The following is a 20,196-nucleotide window of genomic DNA, read 5'->3' on the forward strand; positions in this document are numbered from 1 at the left end:
ATTGGACCTTGTGGACAGCAAAAGCACGTGATAGTGATCACTAGTTGAAACAAATTTGGTTTGAGAAAGCCTTGGGTCAGGAGGCCCTGAACTAGAGGCAGTAGAGGCAGGAAGAATATCCTGGAGAGGTATCCCTCTGTATCATAGTCACAGGTATCCTCTCTAAGCTGCTTTCAAAGAGAATTCTGTAGTATCTGTAGTAGATGTTTGGTTTGACCCAATACAGACCTTTTCACATACTCAATGCAGCACTGAATTACTTTCAAGACATGAATCCTGAATTTTGAATAGTAGATCTTTTAAGAGAAGTTTGTCCTCAGTTTCTACATGCACTTTCACCATTGCATACCGCAGCTCAGAAGAAAGCACAGGTGAATTTTTTGAGAAATGCATTAAGAAAGTTCTCTCAGGTTTTTATTATGTTTATATTCAAAAACTAAAACTTGACAGAAAAAAAAGCATATTTAAGATGCTCAATCACATTTGTATTGTCACAAAATGCATTTAGCAATAGTCAAGCAGATTAGCAATACCTGTGTATGAGAGGGGCCTGGTGTTGGTGATCTGACGAGCTTTCATTGCTTGCTGCTGCTTTTCAAGAGCTGCTAACATGTCACCCAAATCTAACTGAACAGGGGTCTTGCTCTTCTTTCCAGCTGCTTTTGATAAAGCCTCCTATAACAAAAACATCATGTGCTGATAAATACAAGGAAATAGTGCCTGCAAAACACTCTTTACAAAGAGATTCTTGCTATTATAGAAAAAAGAGGAGCAACAGCTAACTGATCCTCCTCTTAACCAACTATGGGGGAGGAGGCAGGGACAGACAGTGCTACACACTTGAAGTTTTTTCTGTTCCATGCTTATCTCCGAATACTCTTGAGCTGTCGCAAGTGCTGCTGCCAAGGCCTTCTTCTTCTGACTTTTTGCACGCTTTGGTACAGAGGTTGTAATGGGAATAGGAGTTTGGACTATATTGATTGGAGAATTCTCTGGTAAGTCATCCAACTAGGATTTAAAAAAAAAACAAACAAAAAACAAAACAACACAATTAAAGACCTTTCTCTCAAGACCATAGGAAATATGGTACTCCAGAAATGAACCACTGCTTTGGTCAGCAACATGACATCCCAATTATTAAGTACAGCTAGATGAGACAGTAAGGTAGTAAAACTAGAAACTTATGTATATTTCATTTTTGTATGGGAAAACTATTATATTTATCTCCAATTATGCCTTCAGAAGGTTTTCCAGTCTGACTGCTAAATAAGGGAGTGGGTTGGTTTTTTTCCCCTGTGAAGATTTCATGTTGGACTTTATTTTCCTGGAAAGCAGCCAGCCAAATAGACTAAGTAGTCTAGATAAACATTTTGTTGCAGAACTGTACAAGTAGATCAGGTATTAAAAGAGCATCTTTCCAACAACTGTTTCTACAGCCTGAAAGCAGATAAAGTTTAGTTTATTTTCATTTCAGAATAAGCTACACAAACCGTAATTATTTTTAAAATTGACACCATTACTACATATTTGCAGATTTAACAATTTTAAGACAAGTCTGCATCAAAGCATCAGTCTGAATGCAAACCCTTTTAAGTCAAAGAATAACCAGGATGTAGTTTACATATTAACACAAAGAAAGCTCAATTATCATCAAAACTATTTTTAATCTCAAAAATCCTGTTGCATCTATTGTTCACCCAAAATTTAGCATTCAACTTCAAAAAACACAAAACTTGTGAGAAACCGTCAGTGACATGGAGAAGTCAGGAGTTGGACTTGATGATCTTTAGGGGTTACTTCCAACTTGGGATATTCCATGATTCTAAGCATCTATCATATGCATCTTACAGTTTCACTTGCTAATGATCTCATTAGCAGGCAAAAATCCAGCAGTCTTTTTTAAAGAGAGGTTCTCTGCACCACTTATTTTAATTGGCATTTCTTTAGCATCCAAAACTGGTAACAAACGCCCTAAGAACATCACAGTTACCACATTATCAGTATTGTAGCCGAGACTCAAAAAAAATTACACAATCAAGTAGTCTCAGAACAACTTAAAAATGCTTTGTAAAACAAAATAATTACTTACTACTTTGGGTGAAATCTTTTGCTGGATGTTACTACTTTTGCTGCTGCCATTGTCACTATTTAGCTCTGGAAACTCATCTTCATCCTGAACAATAAACAAATTAAGAGTGAAGAGAACGGAACCAAAAGTCACATGAAAAGCATCAGCTGAAATGGCCAAAGCTAGAAGAAGGAATTGAATCCTGAAGTCCCACATAAGCTAGAATGGCTTAAGAGTGACACAAATAGAAAGTGATGAAAAATTAACAAAGCATTTCTGTATCAGAATAACCTTTTTCAAAAAGAACAATTTATTAATGTTTTATATTAAAGAAATCCAATTACAATTAGAGAGGAGGGGGATAAACCAGAGAACACAGTAATTTTTATTCACAAGTGAACAGAAAAAGTTACTTCAAAGTTGCTTATCGAATTTGTCAATCACGGATAGTTCTAAATTCTTACACTTTCCACAACACCCAAACACAAGTCTTTGTACATACAACAATGAAAGCATCATATAATAATTAAATTAGTGCACTATATTGTACACCTCTTGGAGTCAGATGTTTTGCAACCTCTCCCTGTTGAGAACATCACTTTTTCTACACACAACTTGCATCACTGTAATGCAGAAACAGTTTTCATACGACACTACCTCAAAATACAGAGGTTCAGGACTCTGCTCAGTTCTGCTTGACTGGCTTGTAGTTAAAGGTTTTTCATGTCGTTTCTGCAAATTCTGCCTTCTTTCTGAAGACGTGCTGTGGTCTCTGCATCTGAAACCGGACTGAAAAATAATGAACGTGATTACCACTTTGCAATTTCAATTTTTCAAGATGTGTGTGCACACATGTAAGGCATTCTCACGTCTGCTAATTAGTAGCTAAGAAGGTACAGTTTTTATGGAATTAGCTGTGCTCTGGTGTTTTGTTTTTTGTGAGGGTTTTTTTTGGTTGTTTGGGGCAGAGGTGGGGTTGGTGGGGTTGGTTTGGTTTGGGAGTTTTTGTTTTGGTTTTTGGTGGTGTTTTGTTTTGGTTGTGGGGTTTGTTTGTTTCTTTTTTGTTTTGGTTTTGTTTTTTTTTGTTTTTTTTTTTTTTTTTTTTTTTTACAACTGCACATATTCTACAGATACTACCAATTATTCCCACCCCCCCAGCCCCCAAGCCAAATACAGTATCTCTATACATTCATCTCCAAATTTCTGATTTAAAAAAAAAAAATAGGGTCCTTTTGGCCAAACAAAGAAAACCACAAGAATTGCTGATGACTCCATACAACTCAGTTCTGAGGAACTGTCTGTAACTTGATCAATCAAAAGAACTTTCTCCAACTATATAATTAGTCTGCATGCAATTATTGCCTTTTCAACATGTGTTTTATGACAATGCACAAGCACAGAGTTCTCTAAAGACTAGAGACCCCAGTATAGTGGTATAAACATTCTTCTATTTATTACATGAAAGGTTGGTGGAAACCCATGTGCAAGACTGGTTGGCTGAAAGCAAAGCATGATTTGAATCTGAAATTCTGGCACTCTCATACTAGTGTATTTCTCAAGAAAATTTCCTACAGACCTGGTACAAATTTAGTTTCAAAGGAAGGTAGTTTCTAGGACAATTCTGCCTTGAGGTACAGTGAATTTGGCTGGGAAAACCTCATGTAAAACTCTGTGCCAGCTTTGTTTTTAAGTATCTAAAATAACTGCCAGATTTAGAGTCTGAACTGCGACTGGATGAAAGGAAATCTGGTTCTTCCTACTCTCCCAATGCCATAAGTCACAAATAGTGGCTTCTAAAAGCCTCCAATTTGACTACAGGTTATAAAAAGATTCAGAACTGCTACACTGCCAGATATGAGCATCAACAAGCTTCTTTATATAATAAACCCACAGATACCAAATGGGAAGATTCAAGACAAATTAACAATTCCTTCTAAAAAAAACCTAAAGAGGGCAAGCTAGCTCACATATCTGTGCATACAGGCACATCTATGATAAAGCTCCCACTTACAAGATCAGCTATTCTGAATTCAAACATTCAAGCAAAACCTATGTTTAAGCAAAGGCAGATATTTCAGCCCTCTCTCTGCCCCACCTCTGCACACCGCCCCCCAGTAAAACCAGACCATCAAAATCAGGAAGGCCACCTTGTCCTCACATACTAGTTACAGAAATCCTGTCCCACTTGAAGGAAGTTTCACAAACATATTCAAGTTTTAGCATAAAACAATTTTAATTCACTTAATAAAAATGCTAACAATATGGTATGTTAATATAAATGTAAAAAATAAAGTTTCAAAGACAACAAGGAGTGAGAACACAGGATTCTAGTTCACCATCGCATCAGAATCTTTCTTTAGAAAGTTTGAGATTTTTTTTTTCTTCTTAAACATGAATGGGTCAAACTGAACTAACTTTTCTACGCCCACGCTGTCTTCATTCCACAAGTTACTTTATATATGCAATGTTCTTGCTAAGTAGATACCTATAAAGAACAGGCTACAGGCAGAAGATTGCCAACTACATGAAAATTTATATATATATATGATATAGTGCTAGCTCAAGAAACATAAAAGGTAGGAATATGCAACTTAACTTTTAGGTTGAGTTTCTACACTTTTCATTCACTGTTTTCATTAACTATTATTTTTATGTTAATTTTTTAATCCATTTCAAATTCCTTATTTTCATATATTACAAGAAACAGAATGCTTAAATTTAGAACCATTAACAACATACCTGTGAACTATTTCTTTGCTCAGCTTGTCTTCCACCTCTAGAAAACGTCTGAGTTTTTTCGATCCAAGGTTTCTTTTGAGTTCCCTGGGAATTTACATTAGTCCAACTTACACCAGCTGAAAGAGAAGTGCCATCTATGAAAATTAGTATAAAAAGTAGTAAATCTATGAATTAGTATGACAGAATGCATCAACAATACACACGCCACCTGAGCCAGGAACACAATTTTGATACAAATAAAGTTCTCCAAGAAAGTCTAATTCTCTGACATTTACTTCTGCAGCCATTTCTAGATGTTAGCAGAATTGCCTTTATGGAAGAGTCAGATTATAGACCTACAAATTGCCAACAACTGATCATCAAGAAGCAGTCAAAGGAAATCTCAGGTTCACATCCATACCAGTTTCAGTCCAGCAATAAATAATAGCCACTGGCATTACCCACTACTAGCAAACTAATCAAAATATTTTTTCTGTTACAGTACTTCTTTAAAGCTTCTAGAAAAGTATCAGTGCTTCCTAAATAGAGAATGAGAACTCTTTGGCTCTATTACTACCCAGGCATGAACTGCAGTCCAACAGGGTAAGGAAGCTTGAGAATAAAATACAACAGAAGTACAGCTTTGTCTGAATGCTTCCATTACAGTCTCTGGCTTTTTTAATCTTTTAAAGAAAGGCAGCTGTTGATAAATCATTAGTGACAGCTACTTATACACTTGTTCATTCAACAAGTTACAGAGGTTTTGGTGGAAGTGGTAGAAATCACAGTAAAGACATATCTTCAGAAGTATCCGATCAGTTAGAGTAGCATGCTGGAAGCAGATCGAGAGATGGTTCCTAGCAAAACGTAAAGCAAAAATACAAAAGTGACCCAGCCAAATTTTAAACAGCTCACCAGCTAAGACAATGCTTACTTGTATTTATTGATGGTTCTACAACCTGAAAAGGAAAAAACAAATTTTTTTTAGTAATTTTTACTAGTCTGTAGGATACAAATACAGTTAAGTTATTCAGTTATGTTTACATACATTCATTGCACAAGAATCTGGATTTCTTGAAGTCGCAGCTGCAGCCTGGTTATTGCCATGCTTAGGACTACAATAGCCACTGTCACTGTCAATGTCTGCTTCACTTGCACCCTGTTCACTAGAGGACTCTGCAGCAGGGTGAGAAGTTCTTCTGCGCCTGCCTTTTGATTTCCAAAGCATTGCAGAGGCGCTCTCAGAAAGTGACTTATTAGCTATATCTGAAGGAAAGTCTGCAAGAAACAATAAAAATGTAATTACTTGTGCAGGAATTGTTAAAAAACATGAAAAACCTACACATCATAAAAACAAATGGAAAAAGCCAAAGTCAATTTTTTTTAATAAAATTAAAAACAGCACTGAATTTAAACAAATTATGTCTAGGTCCAACTATTAATAATAATCAACTCCTTCAAGAAGAGTCCATTTCTGACAGTGGCAAAGTCTCTGCAGGAGTACCATATCACTGCAACGTTATAATGTGACATATTGAGTAGGTCTCTGCAACCATCAGCACCTTTTCTTCATTACCTTTTTGATCTGCAAAGATTCCTCTTAAAAGCCACATCTAAACCTGGTCCACCTTCTTTTAGAAAAGATGGTGACTGACATGTAGCTCTAGTTATTTCATACACCCAGAACACAAGAAAGAAATTACCTGTTTGCTGTGATGCATCAACCAACAAAACAATCTTTGATCTGTTCTCAGGACCTGATGAACTAGTCTCCTTTTGAGTGGCAACATTTTTCACTGGAGGACGTTTATTTTTCATATGCATCTGTAACTGCTGTTGCTGTTTGAAAAGATTAGCCACACATACACCTAAGTCATATGATTTGACTTCATAGTTGTAATCAGACAAAGCAATTAAAAGTTCTAATACTCTCTACAGAAGCCACTTGTTTAAGGGAAATATTCATAAAAATATTTGATTTATTAACCTCTTCACAGTATTTTCATCATGAACTGTTTGTTATGATGTGGAATTATCAAAAAAAAGGTAAAGAAAGTATGGGTATACTTCCTTTGCTCTCTAGTGAAGTAATTCTAAGCTCAGACCAAGCTAGCAGAGGTAACAGAAGGGAGTTTCCCATGTTATACTCACAGGCTTCATAAACTTATCAAGTATTTTACCACAAAATATCTCTGTAGACGGAGTTTTGCTACTCTGATTAATGCCTTTTCTGCCCACCTTTCCTTCCATTGATATTACTGACAAACATGTTGTTGCTCAAATGAAATGCCCTGTGCAAAGATATTTTCTTTATACAGTTCTACTTACCCTATTAAAAAAACAGACTTACTTTTTGTATGACTGGCCCCCTGTTACTGCTTCTGCTCCGCTGACTGGATAATGGGAAGACCTGGCCCGACGGGTTGGGACGCTCAGTGCATTCTGTAGTAACTGTATTTACTGCATTTGCTGTTTGAAAGGGTGCAGAATAGGGGGTAGGGAAAGGATGATAGAAACCCATGACCTGAGCACATGGTGCTGGCATCAGCTGATAATATGTATATTCTGTAGAAACAGGTGGTTGAGCAGATATTATAGGATAAGCAAGGTATGGTCCTGCAGGATTTGGGTTGGGTTGCTGCCATCTGATGTCATTGTTATATAATGGAAACTGTCTGTAAAAAACAAGAGGAAAGACAACTGCTCTGTAAGTTTTTCCCTCTTGAGGAAATTCAGATCTCTACCACTCCCTTAAAAAAAAAAAAAACAAGAAACCAACCCAAAACAACCAAATAACCACAACTCATTTGTTTCACAAGCTCCTAGCTTTTAATAACTGAACTTAAATTTATCAGGACTTCTTAGAGATGCTAATTAAATGATTCACAAGCTTACATTACATTCAAGTGCAAAATAAATATCTTTGTTGATCCTGCATTTGTATAAACTTATTAAATTTCTAACATTAAACTTAGAAATAAAATGTAGGTATTTCCTTTGAAAAGTACTTTGGACTCATTACAATTTCATTGCTTCAGAAAACACATATAACCTAAGCAGATACCTAAGCTTACACAAGGTAAGCTAGCAGACTCATGAACAGTGACATTCATTAGCTAACTCAGGGCCAAGCACTTGAGTATATTAAGTTGTCAACTCACCCTTGTTCAGAATCGCTACAAAAATGCAGGCCTTAAGAAGTGCACATGAAAATAGGCATTTACAAACTTACTACTGAAACCAAGTGTGGACATTTCTTCCTGTGTTTATTTGTGATACAGCATACTACAAGACCACCACCTTGGAAACTATGAACCCAATTCTCTTTCTCTTCAAAACCCCAAGAGACCAGGAGACCATCTACACAGAAAATGCAGAGGCCCAAATATTAGAAAAAGAGAATAAGAAAAGTAACAATTCAGGGTAATTTTACAGATCTGCAGCAGGCAGTTGCTAAAGGATTATTTTTGTTCTTACCTATTCAACTGCAGCAGCAGTGAAGTGCTGTCCTAAGCAAACATTGGGTACATTTTTCAAAACCAAACAGCAATAATTATTTATGCCTTCAACATAGAATAATCAACACTGAAGTTGTGCATTCAGCAAACAATACATTTGGGCTAGAATAAAGATTTCCTAAACTCAATGTATTGTAATTAGTTATGCGAAGAAAACTGGATACAGCCACACTCAATACAAGTGTCAGCTGCATACTGTTTCACCATGGCAAGACCCAAGCTGGACACCTGGAGCCCTGCTTCAGCATCAGAGATTCAGACACAGACCTCTTGTAGCCCTGGAAGATGCAAGAGCACAGCAGGTGACCGAGAGATTTGTACCAGATCTCTGTAGTCAGGGAAAGAAAAGCAGCAAAGAACATGAATAGAGAAAAGTAGAGGAAAGGACATGAGTAAAAAGAGACTGGGGACAGAGAAACTTCATCCTCACCCATGAAGGGTCAGAAGATTAAATACAATGAACAAAATGAATATACAGCCAAGTCACTGACTCCTCTCAAGTCTACAAAAAGTTTAAACTAATTTAAAAATAGATCATCTTCCATGAAGACCACAACCTCTTATTACCTATTGGATTGGTTTTCCTGTACAAATGGATAGCAAGTGATCAGGTAGCTAGGGATAGGAGTTGGTTCCATGCCATTAATTCCTCCACTGTCATTAGGAAGCGCCATTGGGATCATTAGTGTTTCTGCACCTTTCTTCTGAGGAATAAATGGTTCTACTTCAGCTGACAGCTTGACATTCTTAAGAAAGAGAAAAGAAACAATGTCTTTGTTAAATACAATCATAAATTGTTTGGTAAAATTTACATTCATAAAGTTTTATGGTAATTGCCACAAATAGCAGGCAAATGGATGACAGACTACAGGATTTCTGCAGTAAACTGAAAGAGGTGGAAAACAGTTGGCAAGTGCTTGTTACATCCTTCCAATCAACACGGTGTAATACAGATCACCAACATTTAGCATTTGTATTAGCCTTTACATTTTCAAAGTGCAATACAAACACTAATTAATTTAAAAGGGACTGAAGTTCAGATCTTGCAGAGGATATACTAGTCTGCGCACAGAAAAAAATCAAATTAGCACTGTAGGTGGAGCACAGTTGTGTAGGCTTTCATAAGTGAAACCAACATACGGAAGATGTAGTAACGCCTGGCCTGCTCTACAAAATTGACCATGTTCCTAAGCAATTATAAAAAAGATTTTTCAGCATTAAGCCATAGGTTTACTGCTAAAATAGATGGTGTATCACAGAAGAACCACACACACATATTCCATCTGCACAATTTTAAAGAATATGATTAAATTTTGCCATGAAGAAGGCATTAAAGACTGCTTAGAAATAAGTTTTAAACTGCACTTTCAAAGAAATATATCTCCCCTGCTCCCAAATGTATTCTCAACAGTTTATAAGTTGTTTTTACCCTCACTTTTGGTCTTGTACGGAATAGCTGGATCTTTAACAGTGAAAATATATAAAAATACTTAAATACTGAGATTATATGAAATACTTAAACAATGAAAAATGCTCTATTTAATAAGACAACAGCAGATCCAAAGTACCCTTAAATTCTATATTCCATTATAAGTTACATTCAGCCAAAAAGGATCTTTTTTGTACAAAGATTTCAGCTTAATTATACTTGTCTCACATTAACATCTCCTAGAACACCAATTTCTAGGAAGATTCTCTCTAAAGCAAGGACTCCAGAAACTTTTTCCTTCCATTTGTCCGAGAAAGAATTCCAAAGGCAACACAACCTGTACAAGTACATGCTCTTATTTTACAAAAAAGAGAACCTGAAGGTTTGATGTGCTGAGGACAGTCTTATATCCTTGCCACTACCTGTGGAACATCCACATAAGCAGAAACAGTTAAACAATGGGAGTTCTGAAAATATCATGGCAAGTAGTCCTGCATCTACCACACACTTCTCAGCCCTTGTCCTCACTCTGTGTCAAATCCCCAATCCATCCAGAGACAGCCTTACTGTCCAATATCTGAATCTATAAACTTATGTAGAAAGTCCCCAAAATTTATTTTTTTAAATAAGATCCCATATTTGTTTAGCAGAAAGGGGGTGGAGGTTGTGGGAGGGGCAAGTTGAAAAATGTTTTGAAAATACAGTTGTCCCAGTCAGTAAGAAAAGCTACTTTTACTTCATGAGTAGGTACTTTAATATATCAGACTGAACTAGAAAAAGTGAGGTCAAGGCCCACTCATGCAGAGTATTGGATCTTTGTTTATTTAGTCTGACACACTTACGTACAAGAAAATTTAATTACTGAGCAAAAGGTAGAATCATCAAGTAAACTACTGAGACCATGAGTTGCATTGTAATTCACCAAATGAGTTGAAAACCAACTGGTATTTAAGCACTTTGCTGTCATGTACTCAAGGAGAGGGAAATAAAAACCATAGTTGCTACTGTAAAAGCTCCCTAACTTTCATATAAAGTATTATATTCACTATTAAATCGTCATAAGTACCAGTGACTGATGCACTATATTTTTATAATATAGAAGTACTTTCAATACATATTACTTACGATTGTAATATTAGAATTCCCTGTCAATTTCAAAAATTAAATGAAAAATTTTGCTCAGTGCATTTTTTCCAACTTCAAATATGACATTCAAACTAAGTAATTGCAAAGACAATCATTCTATAACAGCTATTTAGATGACTTGTACCAGTGGAATCAAACTTTTCCTACAAAAAGTATTATATACAAAGTGTCTGCCTCTGTTTTTATATTTACCCTTCCATTATCAAATTTGCCAATTCATACTTCTTTCATGAGATTTTACGCAGTATTAGCTCAGATTTCACCATTAGCCATTTTCTGTAAACACCAGTTCACCAAATAATTTCTATTTAAACATCACTCACTTTTTCCAAATACTGTGCACCTTAGTAAAATGAACTTTAGAAAGCTTCCTCCTGTGTTTCTAAGTGAAACATTGCTTAGGATAGGAGACTACTGTCTGCAGGATGTCTGCAAGTATTAGCTTGAGATCAAAGTTAGATCCTTAACAACTGTGATGGTAGGACATTCTGCAAGCTACAGTAACCAATGCCAAAGCTTGTTTATAATTGAACTGAGAATTTAAAAAAAAAGATACAAAATGGGGGAAATAACACAGAAATCATGAAGTAGAGAGTCCATGATTATTTTTAACCATTTCTTGAGAAGCTTCTCTGTGATTGGACTTGTCACAAGAGTGCTGGGAAAGCAGAAGCATCCCTTCCAACAAAATTAGTCTCTGCTTTGATATGCTTCATTTACAGATAAAATTGCAGCATAACAGACCTGAAGTTTTAGCAGCAGCGGAAAACAACATCTAAAAAATAAATAAAAGGATAAAAGTGAAACTAGAGTGGCAGGGAGAAAAAAGTATGTCTTAGCAAGTGACAAGATACCCTATCCTTATCAAAAAGTGGTTATTAATGACTGTTCTGAAAACACTTATGGCTATAACCACCAATACAGAAGCATCACCACCTGCTGCGCAACAAGGTCTGCATTACAGTGGAACAATCACTTTCATATTAACTAAATGAATTTCTTGATCACTAGGTAGTAGGCGAGCATTCCTTCCTTCTCATTACATTCAGAGGAAAAGCTGTGGTGCAGTTGCAGCAGCAGCACTGAACTTGTGCAACACAAATCAAACACCCTGCTCATCCCAGAGCTTCCTCTCCGACCTCAGTCAGGCACATCACTCAGCTGCCAGGTGACTGACTCACCCTCTGCAAAACTCCAAGGCATTCTCCTCAACACACAGCACCATGAAGATAAATACTTCTCATTGAAAAAAAACAACCAACCAAAAACTATCGAGTGCTTATGTACAGTGATCATGTAATAAATAACAGATACCAACACTGAAATCCCTCCCTGAAAACTAAGTTGGGTTTTTTCATGCTATTGCAAGATTGCCAGGCAAAAAGATTTGCTTAAGAATAGATTCAGTTGTGGGCTGGCCCACAAAACTAGATGGCATAAACATTAAAGGAACACACACATCCATAGAAAATTCAACAGTAAAACTAGGATGAGTACTTTACAAATATGGTATTGTTAATGAAGCACTGAAAACTTTCAAACAGCCATTCCTAATCTCCTGGTCACTATCTCCCAGCAACATGTCAAGTGAACTTTAGCCAAGATACTAATTATAAACCACTCTAGTACTGGCTCAGAAAGTAGTCAAAACATTTTAGTTGTGATTCAGGTTGGGACAAGATTCCCTATTTTAAAGGTCTCTCCTGTCTGGCTGTCTACTCTTAGATTATTTTGGGAGATTGATGCGGAAATACAAAAATCATTCCTTAATGGCGAGTCACTTGCAGAATGGTCTCATTACAATGATTTTTGTGATATTGTATTATATCATCATTCTTTATTAGTATTATGAGAGAACAGTCTTTCACATGAAGTACTAAAAAAAGGGAGATATAACTGATCAAAGCAGAAACCAAATGACTTCCATCAGCAAGACTGCCATAGCAAAGTATTTCTTGTCTATTTGTGAAGATAATCCCTACCTTACTTTTCCATCCAAGTATTTTGGATAAAATTTGATTTATTTAAATCTCTCCAGTAAAAATACGATTATACGTCTTCTAGGTTTTGGTGGTTGGTTTTTTTTATTTATTAAAATACTGCTTTTTAATTTATTAAAAAAACCAAACACAAACACAACACTCCTATGTAATTTGACAAGTTTAGGAAAATTTCATTTGAATTATTCTGCTTGATTTTGCTAGGTTCAAACAACTCAGAGATGCCCAAACTAGACAGACAACTTCAATGTTTCCTGTTGCCCAGTCTCTTATACAGGTAATGATTAAGTATGGGTATGACAGAACAATTGGCTGATTTATTTAATTACCATTTTCTCTATGGCTCTTAACATATTTAGCTTACCTATAGAGGTAAAATAAAGATACAGCATATCCTGTAATCATAAACATCTATGGGTGTATCTGAAAGTTAATTTCTTTTTTCGCCTACAGAAATTTGATAAGTGTCTGTTATTTCAAGGAATCAAAACTGCATTTCAGAAGTCTTTTACATGCATTATACCTTAAACACTGTTTTCTTGTGCAATTTAATCTGTACCTACAGGTTGGTTTGGTTTGTGGAGGGTTTTTTTTTTAATGGTTCCAAGAAACTTGTTTCAGCAAAAAGAAGAACTTAGGGCAAACATCTGCTTTTAAATTTTGCATTTTGTTCTGTAGGCACTATGTATATATGTGTGTGTATATATGCTAACTCCCCAGAACAGCAACTGAAAACTTAAAAGCCTTAATACAGGTGTTTCAAAAATCATTCTGCAAGCATAATACAAACAATACTCAGCACAACTGATACATTTCATTAAACAACAAGGCCCCATTTCCACTTCAGGGTAGAAAACAGAAAGACCGCTCAAGTGTATTACCAACTAAACAAAATTAGCTTCAATATATTACTTCCTTATAGTATTTTACCAGTCCCTCTAAATACTTTAAAATTCCTTTTTACATAGACTGTATCTTCAGATGAGGACAGTAAACTTAAACTTAAAGCAAAAAGGGGAAACAAATAGACTAAGTCAGGTCAGATCGCTAACCAAACCAAAATATAAACAGAATTAACTCTCCAATGTTATTATCCAGACATTTCAATACATTTCACAGATGGCTAATGGTTTCATTCGACACCTGAGGGAAACAGAATAGCAATGCTAAATAATTTGCCCAACGTTATCTAAGTAGATTTTTTAGGACTATGGTTTTCTCAGCTAGGAGGAAGGGTTCATGAAGACAGATGGCAAAGTAACTTTTCTTTTTAATAAACGGCATTTAAGGTCTTCTGGCTCCTAATACGTTGTCTGAACAACAGAAATAATACTCCCTTAATAGTGTGAGAAGAGAAAGTGAAACAAGAAGCAAAAGAAAAGAATTATCAATTTAGTAGTAAAGGTGCTGCTAATTTCTCATTGTAGTGGACAAGCAAAAAAATATCTCCAACTGAGACTTCTTTCTTTTAACAGGTTGTCTCTGTGCTTCTTTGGCCAGATACAGAAATAATACTGCCAAATAAAATAGTTCATTGGATTTGTTTTTTTAAATACCATGTTGACATGCTTAAGACTCAGTGGAAAACGCAACCAATGACAACTGAATTAAACTCCAGAATAAGACACGAGATCTTTTTTTAAATAGCATTTTGTTTCAGAAGCAAATACTAAGCACATAAAATGAAGTGCATGCAAATATGTATCAATGTAGCTCTTCAAAGATTTCATCCACACAGTACAAATGGAGTGACAAGTGCAAATGAACAGAACTAACAGGACTGATCATGCCACTGGTTTGTAACCACAAGCAAACAAAAAGAATTAGACAAGAAAGATTTGTCAAATGCTAAAGGATTTGCGGAACGTTCCTACAGTTTTCCTAATTCTTACAACACGGCACTTCTGATACTAAGTTGTGCTCTAAGTGCTCTCACAGTATTGAGATTTACTCTAGCCTACCTCCACTAAAAAATTAGCACTTTGCCACTGACATCAGTAAACACAGGGTCAGACCCTAAATAGTTAACATAAAGTAATATATGTTTTTGATCAGGCAATCTAAAGGCAAATATTGCAAGACCAAACAATTTTATTTTGGAGTGCAACTTTTTCACATTTATTCAACCTTTCACATCACAAAGCTAAACAAAGCTTTTTTGAAATTGACCTTTGATAAATTTATATTTAGACTCGACTTTGGTTAAATCATGCTGAAACATCACATTTTCAATCAGTTGCCTATTCATGGAGGCACACCCCTTCAAAAGAAACCAAGATTTATACAGAAGTCTCTTTTGTAGATATCCCTAGTTTCAATTTACAAAATGTTTTGCAGTAGCTCATTACATATTTCAGTCCAACAATTACAACTCTTTCAAGACAGCATATATACTGAAGCGATCCTTTGTTTCCTATATAAAAGCTACTGTAGTCATCAACAGCTGCAAAGACAGAAGATGACACAAGCAGGAACAGACTGGTAAACTTTGTCCTATAGTTATAGCACTGTATGTTTAATCTTAGAAAAGTTTTTGTTCATTGTAGCTTAACGTCATTCAGCATTTTCCATTAAATAGGATCTCTGTCAGCTTGCTCTCTTCGAAGAGAACACTTGGATATCAATCTTACCATTTACAGGGTGAGAAAACAGACACAGATGCCACATTTCAGAGGACTATAGTAAAATCAGCTGTTTTGCTGTCTCAAAGTCTGGAAACAAGAAGTCTCATCACAAATGTAAGATAAAAACATAGCTCAAAACTTTTTTTTTTTAAATCCTGCTTCTTAATTTTTAATTTGAAAGTCATTTTAGTAGTAAGAGCAGGTCACATTTCATCTATTTTAAGAGAAACTTTACAAATATGGAAGTCATTGTTTCTATAATTAGTTGCTTCTAAGCGGCAGATACTTCAGGAATGGTAAATATGCAGTCCAACTGGAAACACCAGCAGCAGGCCGTTTAACAAAGCACAAAATTTAATCCTCCCAATTTAGTTTAAACATAGTAATTTCAATACAACGCTTAAAGCAAATATACTATGAAGTTAGTCTTTCCCTTTTCCCTCAGCTCACAATAAGGGAACCATGCATAATTCTCTTCCCTTTCACAGAAGAAAGTACCATGCTCAGAACATAACAAAGCTAAGTATTAAAATTTTTCCAAATATGTAGAAAATGAGCAGGTGGCAGAACATGACAAGTTGGCATGCTTAAACTCAAAACCAGAGTATTCTAGAAAAATGGGGAAAAAATAAAATTTAATACTTACAGTTACAAAGCTTGTCCAAAGATAAGCAACTTACCAACAGGATCCTCTTATCTAGTTAACAGCATATAACAGTACAAACTTCTAAACTCACACTATCAATGTGAAATAGTAATATCTGAATGCTTTGTAGCCTATTTACTAGCAGTATCAATACAAACCATTCATGTAAATCAGCTTACTCATCTCTACAAACTAGTCAATGATAAATAAATTTGTCATCAAAAAGTTAAGATGTTCAAATATCGTATCAATAACACTTAAATTCACTGGAGAATATATTCTATAATAAGGTAATACAAAACTCTCACAAAACCTAAATTCTTCTGCACTTTCAAGGTTCAAGAAAAAGCAACATGCAAAACGTATAGCACAGGAAAACTGACCTTTTCCACTTTGCCTCAGTTGAAAAGCCTGTCATGGGTAAGAAACACTGAAGGAAATTGGATAGGAGAAAGAGCACAAAACAGTGATCTAGATCTACTTCTGTGGCAAGCATATTATCAAGCCAACTGTTGAATGGTCAAGAACAGCAGAGGCAAGCAGAACAGGCTGTCTTTAAGCAATACTAATACAAAACACAGGTCACTGATTTTGCAACTTCACCTGATTTCTCAACTGCACTAATAGAACCAAATGTCTTAATCACAGGGCAAGAGAAATGTATAACACTTAGTAAAATCAAAGCACAGCAGTACCCTCGAGAGGAAAGGTTCCTTCTCTTTAGTTTTCTACCACACTCAGCCTCAATAGAAAGAACGCCAGAGGTCACACGCTGAGTTTTATCTCTTGTAGGAAAATAATCTACACTTCACTGCTGAAACCCACAGACTTTTTAATGGGAACAGTTTCAGTTCTGACACAGACAGAAGTAAACTTCCACACCCACTACAAAAATCACAACACAACCTATCATAAAATAATCGTTTTTAAACAGCTTTATTATGTTTTCTTCTATGTCAGCTGCCAAAAATACCACTGAGGATATTATAACGAGCAAAGTCATACCAGAATTTAGGTAACAGAAACCTGAAGGGCAATCTACAAGTGACATCTTTTTGTCATTTAGGTGTCCAAATGTTGTTGGTGCATGACATCTGATACTGATTTTACTGGGCTAATACCACTAAACACTGTTCAAATACATTCCCCATCAAAAGCATTTGCAATTCCCCCTTTACTCTTGAAATACTATACTTTACCATAGTACAATATTCCTACTCCTTCATGTTCCAATTCCACAGTAGTTACTCCTATCAGCAAGTACAGTTACCATACTGTGGCTAAGAAAGTATTCTGGGGGAAAGGGGAAAAGAGGATAAGTACTCTTAACACACATCTGCATGCTTTAATATTCATTTATCAGATGCCATGCAATACAGGTGCAGAAAGGAGCCCAAATCAAACAAAAGATGGAACAGCACCCAAAACTGATGCAACCTTACCAAACACTTACACCAGTAAAGGAGATTACATTCAATTCTTACAGCACAAAAGGTCCAAACCCACAGCATTTAGGGATCTCCTAATCAAGATGCTACTGTATAATAAGACGACAAGAGCAACAAGATAGTTGAATCATTTTAGAAACTCATAAGGTATTAATTATTTGTCTACCTGGAAGCCTTACTAGTGGATAAGGAAGCAAGAGGACTAGATATGCTGCAAAAAGAATAAAAAAAAAGAGGGTAGTTCCTGCTTTGAACAGCTTAACTGCACCTCCAAGTTGAAGTACTGCACTTAGTTAAGATAGTCACACAGAGTCAACACTTTACACTGTGAATAACACAATGATTCTCAGTTTTTATGAGCTATTTCCAACAAATAAAAAGAGAATGGTTTGATAAAGGCATGTGTGTGAACCTCCGGTAACAAAGAGCTCAAGCAACAAGAAATAAATATTTCACAAGTGTACTGCAGCACTAACTACAGATGAACCAAAGGCGGGAGGTGGGAGTGGGTGGAACCCACACCAAACCCCAAGATTTTAAAGCAAAAAGTACAACAAAGTAGACTAATGTAAATTTTACAGAATAGGATCAGTTTTTCTACATGAATGCAAATAAGCAAGCATGAAAAAAATGAAGTTAAAATCATTATCACACCAGAAAAACCTAGTAATAAAGACACAGTGAGAGCCATACTGTAATAAGATACTATTCACTAACTTCCTTAGACATATGTACAAAATGAAAAGGAATTTATCTTTACAGAGTGCATTATTACTCAGTATCTACTGTGCTACAGGAGCTTGTGTTATTTTATTGATTAACCCTACTATTAGAACCCCTGCAGATGCCAAAGCTGAAAACTACAAAGAAAGCTGTAATTCATGAATTTTCAACACATTCCTCTGAAACAGAAGCTTAAAAGATCGATCAGATTGTTATGGATGGTAACACTCATTTCAGATACGTCTTTTAGAACTACCTCCTGATACTGAAACATTTTATTGTACATATGTAACAAATCATATGAACTCCTAAATCCCAGCTTAAGCTCCTTCATACCTACAGCTTGAAGGGTCTTAAGAATAATGCGAACTGATCGCCTTGACAAAGCCAAGTCAAACATTGAAGAAAAAAACCCCAGCAACTTGCAGAAGCAGTGAGCTATACCCACTCTTTCCCACCCAGCTAACCAGCTGAGACCATCAGCTATGTCCTAACACTGAAAACCTCAACCTGAAGCCGGTATTTACAGTATTTCAACAAGAGCGACACGTCTCTCGCATTGCAAAGTTCTCGAGAAGCCTGCGAAAGTCTCTTCCAGTGACCTGGCAGGTTTAAATTAAATGCCACTAACTACAGTCATTCCCTAAGCCTGAAACAAAGCCTGAAGGAACAGGAGGGAGAAGGCCAAACCGGAGCTTTACATCCCTTTGCGAATACCAAGGGGGGACGCTCCCGGCTTCCCAGTCCATCCAGACAGACCGAGGCCAGGCTCTGCCGGGGCTGGGGACGGGCACGGCCTGACGCCTCTCGCGGGAGGCCAGCGCCCAGCCTCCCGCCCCGGGAGAGGGGAACGGCGGCCGCCTTACCAACCCGGCAAACACACGCCGAGCTCCCGCTTCCAGCCTCGGCAACGCCCCGCCTGAAGCCTCCCGGGGCCCTTCTTCGGCGGGGAAGTACGGCAGGCCCCCTCACGACCACCGGTCCCCGTCCCGTTCCGCCCCCAACCGCCCCCCCCCCCCCCCCCCCCAGCCACCGCCGGGCTCGGCAGGCCGCGGGCCGCGCCCTACCCCTCTGCTCGGCCGCTGCCCGACGGGACGGGCCTGACAGACGCGGGTCTGACAGAGCCGAGCCGAGCCGGGCCGCCGTCTCGGCGCGACGCGGCGCGGCGCTCCCCTCCCTCTCGTCTCGTCTCCTCTCCCCGCCCGCTCGCCCCCCTGCCTCCCTCACCGCGGCGCCGAAGCGTCGCAGCCCCCTCCCGCCGCAGCTGTTTACGGTCTCCTCAGCGCCGAGCCCGCCCCTCGCACCTTGTCGGCTTTGTCCATGGCTCCAGCTGGGCTGGGCGGCGGCTCTAATAAGGACGGCGGAGAGCCCGAGCCGCCTCCCCCATGGCGCTCGCTTCCCCCGCCGGGCTCCCGCACACACCCAGAGCGGCGCTGGCCCCGCTCGCAGCTATCACGGAAACCGACCCCGGCTACGCCACGGCCGGGGGCGGGGCGGGGAGGGGAGGGAGGGCGGGCAGTGGGGAGGGATCATCTGGGACGGCAGCCGGGCGGGCCCAAACCGCGCCGAACGCCTTCGCCCGAGCGGCGGCGGGCGGGCGCGCTCGCCCCGCCCTGCCCTGCCCTGCCCTGCCGCGGGGGGCGGTGGCGCGGCGGGCCGTGTTCTGGCCGCCCGAAAACAAGCGAGGGTGCGACTTCTTAAAGAAATCTTCAGACGTCAACGGGGAGCGGGGCCGTGTTATCCCTTCTGCCCGCGGCCGTCGCGTAGGCGGTGCTTCTGCCCGCGGCGGGTTGAGGGCGGCAGGTGCGTTGCGGGGCCCGGTCTCCTCAGAGGTGGTGTCAGGGGAGTCTCAGGCCGGCAGTGCCCTTGAAATTAT

The 20,196-nt window shown here is 38.2% G+C and overlaps 1 protein-coding gene across 4 annotated transcripts in view; it reads right to left on the bottom strand.

Annotated features, from left to right (window-relative positions):
• Positions 1-19,812, bottom strand: part of SECISBP2L (SECIS binding protein 2 like) — a 31,581-nt gene extending 11,769 nt beyond the window's left edge. For 2 of the 4 annotated variants that reach the window (XM_069798298.1, XM_069798295.1), the window contains exons 1-11: positions 19,625-19,812; positions 8,872-9,050; positions 7,137-7,461; positions 6,490-6,625; positions 5,835-6,064; positions 5,721-5,745; positions 4,808-4,941; positions 2,726-2,857; positions 2,090-2,173; positions 841-1,008; positions 534-675 (exon numbers count right to left, since the gene is read on the bottom strand). In XM_069798298.1, coding sequence (XP_069654399.1) covers positions 534-675; positions 841-1,008; positions 2,090-2,173; positions 2,726-2,857; positions 4,808-4,941; positions 5,721-5,745; positions 5,835-6,064; positions 6,490-6,625; positions 7,137-7,461; positions 8,872-9,050; positions 19,625-19,642 — 1,573 coding nt within the window. In that variant the 5' untranslated portion in view covers positions 19,643-19,812. Of the gene's footprint in view, positions 1-533; positions 676-840; positions 1,009-2,089; positions 2,174-2,725; positions 2,858-4,807; positions 4,942-5,720; positions 5,746-5,820; positions 6,065-6,489; positions 6,626-7,136; positions 7,462-8,871; positions 9,051-19,624 lie in introns of all 4 variants that reach the window. The other 2 variants (XM_069798296.1, XM_069798297.1) reach the window with 2 other exon arrangements.
• Between the last annotated feature and the right edge of the window lie 384 nt (positions 19,813-20,196).

The sequence above is a fragment of the Haliaeetus albicilla genome, chromosome 12 (assembly GCF_947461875.1).
Source record: "Haliaeetus albicilla chromosome 12, bHalAlb1.1, whole genome shotgun sequence".
NCBI classification, from domain to species: domain Eukaryota; kingdom Metazoa; phylum Chordata; class Aves; order Accipitriformes; family Accipitridae; genus Haliaeetus; species Haliaeetus albicilla.